This window comes from Teleopsis dalmanni, chromosome 2 (assembly GCF_002237135.1).
Source record: "Teleopsis dalmanni isolate 2A chromosome 2, ASM223713v2, whole genome shotgun sequence".
Classification (NCBI taxonomy): domain Eukaryota; kingdom Metazoa; phylum Arthropoda; class Insecta; order Diptera; family Diopsidae; genus Teleopsis; species Teleopsis dalmanni.
The window spans coordinates 102059797-102064580 of record NC_051847.1 but is presented as its reverse complement, the minus strand read 5'-3'; the positions used below and the strand labels follow the sequence as shown (position 1 = coordinate 102064580).

The 4784-nt window shown below is 30.3% G+C and overlaps 1 protein-coding gene across 1 annotated transcript; it reads right to left on the bottom strand.

The window, feature by feature from the left end:
* Nucleotides 1–3961: 3961 nt before the first annotated feature.
* LOC119682391 lies at nucleotides 3962–4495 on the bottom strand. Its single transcript, XM_038095821.1, has 2 exons — nucleotides 4337–4495; nucleotides 3962–4274 (listed from the first exon to the last, which is right to left on the bottom strand). Exons 1-2 carry the CDS (start codon nucleotides 4444–4446, stop codon nucleotides 4094–4096), a joined length of 291 nt encoding a protein of 96 aa, XP_037951749.1. The 5' UTR covers nucleotides 4447–4495; the 3' UTR covers nucleotides 3962–4093.
* Between the last annotated feature and the right edge of the window lie 289 nt (nucleotides 4496–4784).

The following is a 4784-nucleotide window of genomic DNA, read 5'->3' as shown; positions in this document are numbered from 1 at the left end:
CCCTAGGTTCAAAGTGGTTTTAAAGCCTCTGAGTTTTCTTTATACAGTACCATAATGGGCCGAAAGGACTAAGTGGACTGTCTGCATTGCTGTTATAACCTAACTTAACCTTAAAGTAGCAAATAATGTATATGAAAGGCATCAACACTTAGCCACTATATACATATATTTTAATTTTTTATATTATATTATGTATATATATCAGAATCTAGTAGTCGTAGTTGAAGACGTATTTATAATGTACGCTTTTTAAATTACTTAACATAAGCAAAGTTCGGAGTTTAGTTTATTTAAGTTATATAAGTTATATTATTTATTTCAGTGCTGTATTAGTCTCCACGTAAATGCGTCAGCTCTTATCGCATCCTTTCATTTTCTTTTTGTAATTTTTTTAACATAGTATAAAAGCACTGCAGCACATTGCTGTAGAAGTTTCTTAATATTGTTTAATATTTTAATATTTTTCCTGACGATTCGCTTGGCTTTGCACAGCATTCATCACATATGTATAGTCGTACTCGTTTACAAGGAAGACTTGCAATTGTGTTAATGTTCGCCACGTTCAAAGACTTGATTCTTACAACAGCGTTATTTATTTTTCTATGTTATTTATTTTGTATTTCATGCAGTGAAACCATTTTAAATTTAATATACAAGCACAACTTATCTAGTATTAAGCAAAATTTCAGGGAAGCAGAGATGAGATGCCAGATTTGCTTTACGAATATATTTGATTCATTTCAATTCTAAATGCAATACTCGTATAATCAATAACTCAATCGCAGTGTATCATAAAATACTTAATTATTTTATGATATTTTGTCTATTCTCTTAAAAGAATTATTAAAATTGGTGTCACATTTTCTCGTGTCCCTAACTAACTTTAGCTTTGACAATAATATTTGCAGATTCTGCTGTGACGACGAAAAGTCTATGGAGGTATAGGCCACAGAAGAAACAAAATTTTAGGTGTATATCAATTAGGGGATAAAGACCTTCGAAAACTCCCTCCGAAGGAGCTGGTTCGATTCCTCGAAATACTGAATGTCTAAATACAAACGAGTGTACAACAGATCAAGCTGGTCGCAGTGCATAGGGCCCTTAGCCTAACACAAAATCCCCCCCAATACCATTACCATCATCAACTTAAGCTACATTTTTTAAACATTCTTCGTTTGTAAACTCGTGAATTTCTGTCTTTGGCTTGCTGTCTTGCCTGCTTACAAGACATTTTCAAATGTTGAAGTTACTCAAATATTTATGCTTAATACGCTTTTTAATTCATTTATTCAACGTCACATTTGCGATTCTCATTCTACATATATTAATGTATAAAAAATGTTTAAGAAGACTATGACATAAGTTGTCAAACCATAAACGAATCCCAATTATTCATTAGCATGAAATAAAAAAATTTCTTTCTTTGGTGCAATTGTAAAATAAACAGGGGACTCACATAAATGTGCCTAAACGTGAAAAACTTTTTAGAGTCAAAAATATTACTTTATTAAATTATTAATTATTATTATTATTACTATTATTAATCATACATATTATTAGAATTATCACATTATTTTTGCATGTCAGACCTTCTCAAAAGCATTTTACTATATTAGTCAGTTATGATTCGGGACCTTCAAATTACTGAAAGTTCCAATACAGTGTGACGGTATTGGTCAAATGTGTCATGTCAGTATGTTGGTTTCTTTACAATTCCAATTGCACACCTCGTATGGCTAAATTGTTTATTTAAATATTTTTGCCGCACACTACTTAATGTTATATTTAAGTTTGCACGACAATTAACACTTTTAAACAATATGAATTGTTGTAAAAACTTTCGAAATATCTTTATTGTTATCAAAACTTAAACTTTAATTATATATTAACTTTAATTATTACTTCTGTTGGACCAATTGCTACAAACAAACCACTATATGTTGTAGAAAGTAACAATATTTATTATATCAAATTTTGCAATAGTTCAATATTTATTAAATAACTTGTTCAAAAGCGGTGACAACTTTATGTACTTTGATATATCCTCTTTTACAATATAATCTTTTTAATTTCAAAAATTTATCCAAATCGTACAGTTTGTAAGCAAATTTGTTTAGCTGCCATGGTTGGTGTTAAAAAAAAATAAAAAAATTATTGAATAGCTTGATGTTTAGCACAGTGCCCGTGTCCGCAACAACATATTTCCATTGTTATTTCCCATATTGTTTATTGACTGAATAAATAATTTTTATAATTTTATCGCCAAACAAAAAACCCCGAATTAGTTTTCCCCTTAATTTAAGCGGAAACCTTATGTAGGCTGCAGTGCCGTTAGGTGTGGGTGTGTGTAAAATAAGCAAATAACTGTTTTAAGCGTCCTAATTAACACAGTTCTGCGGCTGTTTTCTTTCTCAAGCCCGGCACTAACATCCATTTCGCACGGAAAATTCACATAAAATTTCATATAAAAACATGTTCCACAAACCACCATAGACATTGTGGATAAATTTCTTTTTGTGTTGTTTTATGTCATTTTTCGTGTGAAATTGTAGTTATACTAAGCTCCGCATATCTACAGAATGTTATCTCCTATTTTTATAACCTAAGTTTCGAGCGAAATCATTTAGAAAACTAAATTGGGTTCAAAACACTGAAGGCAAATTTTGTAACGTAAGCCCAGAATTTCCTTCCACAAAATATCAGAAAAGAAATAGGTTTGGGTATTGACTACCAGTCACTACCAAACTGTAGAAAATCGAATTTGTTGTTTGGTATTAATTTTGAGGCTTTTGATTATTTAGTGAAATAAAACTGTACACTTACAGTTTTGATGATATGTCTACTCCCCTTTAAACTTCTTACTTGAAGAGGAAATTTTAATTTTCGTTTTCGATTCTATATAAAATTTGTTATAACGTAAATTTAGCATGAAGAAGAGGAAATTTAATTAAAATAACAATTTAAATATGTTCACGTAATATGTTAATATAAAATACAGACGAAATAATTAATATATAAATAATAAAAACATAAAAAACATAAGAAAATAATGAAGCTTTCATACAAGAAAATTAAATGAAATATCCTCAAAATCATATAATAGAGGAATTAAATTGAATAAAGAAAATGGTACATGATATATGAATAACCCTAATACAAAATTGAACTCCTATTAATTAAGAAATCAATCCCTCAGAGATAATCAGGGAAATAAAATTTGAGTTGATGGAAAGAAAATAATGCCAGCATTGGAGAAAATATTAAAATTTAATATAAAGATTAGAGTTTTTTATAAAACGCCTTTTATAAAAACTTTTACGGTCAAAACTGGTCTCAGCGTTCTTTCGGGTTATCTCACATAAACATAAACTTAACTACAAAAATTACTATTTTACATAATTTTCAAGTTTTTTAGGCTAGTTGGTAATTAATTATTTCATTATTAATTCGGTTAATTGAATTTTTTTGTTAAACAAAATGTATAAGGACCCTTCAATGTATTTTTAACAATTTTTCCTATTGATGTCTTTTTTTTATAATTTCTAGACCTCTTATCTCTTGTTATATGCACCCGTGTGTTTACAAATTTATATAATAAATCACAAATTGACTAACTAATCCAAAAAAAGAAAAATTGAAATGTTTATAAGTGATTTACCTGCTTTTAGCACAATCCGTTTCTAAATACCTTCCTTCTCGTGGAACATGGTTTTATTAAAGTTAACGTGGCTCCAGGAACGGCCGGGTCTACATCTCGAAGCCACTCGTCATCGACTCGAAATCGATGACCAAGTGACGTTCATCATTCCTAACTCGAGTTACAACAATAACAACAACATACAAGTTATCGTTGTATTTATATAAAAATATATTGGAAATTCTGCTTTCCATGTTGTAAACTTAAGTTTAAATATTATATGTGCCTTTTAAGCTATTTTTAAAAATGAAGAACAAGTATTGATATTTTTGTTTTTTTTTTGTTGTATATTAAACATGATCAGTAAAGTGAGCTTGTGCTTAAGGTAGTAGCTACACATATATGACATATTTGTTGTTGCCCAAATAGTGCTTCAAGTTTCTACCTCTTTTGAAATCATTCCTTTTTAGGTTCATCCTTTGGAACTTCGGGGTATTCTAACGTAACTCCTGGCTCACAAGTGAATTTGGGGCAGCAAAATGGGAAAGAAGCAGTTTTGTTGGTTTTGTCAGTGTCCAATTTACATTTTTCATTAGTTAATGGCAAAGGTCCACAATCTTCTACTAATTCCAGAAGCCTGTATAGATTTAATTTCCTTTTTAAAGAGAGGAAAGCATATTTAAATGTATCTTAGCTTACTTGGCTGGATTGTCTTCACTTTGGACACAAGTTGAACGGCCGCAAAACGGTGTTAAGTCCCAAGTTTTACCAGGTTCGACTGTTGCGCAACGCGTCGATGCAAAGCACATGCCAGGAAAATCTGTACGAAAAATGTATATATGACTTCATTGTCTACTGTTTATGTCTGTCACCTCAAATAGTAAAAACAATTCAATCGCAACGTATGAGCCAATACGACAGCTGTAACACCCAACATCATAAAAGGTGAAAAATATGTACGAGTTTTTTTTCAAATAACGAACTTAAGATAAACTTTTGAATGTGGAAGATAAAATACTGTTAGCAATTATAGCCAAGCCAAACGAGACCACCATATAACTCAATAAAGTGAAATTGAAATTGAGTTTGTGTGATATTTGCTATTGCGCAAAACTTATTCAGTTTCATTTGCAAAACTACGAGAGTG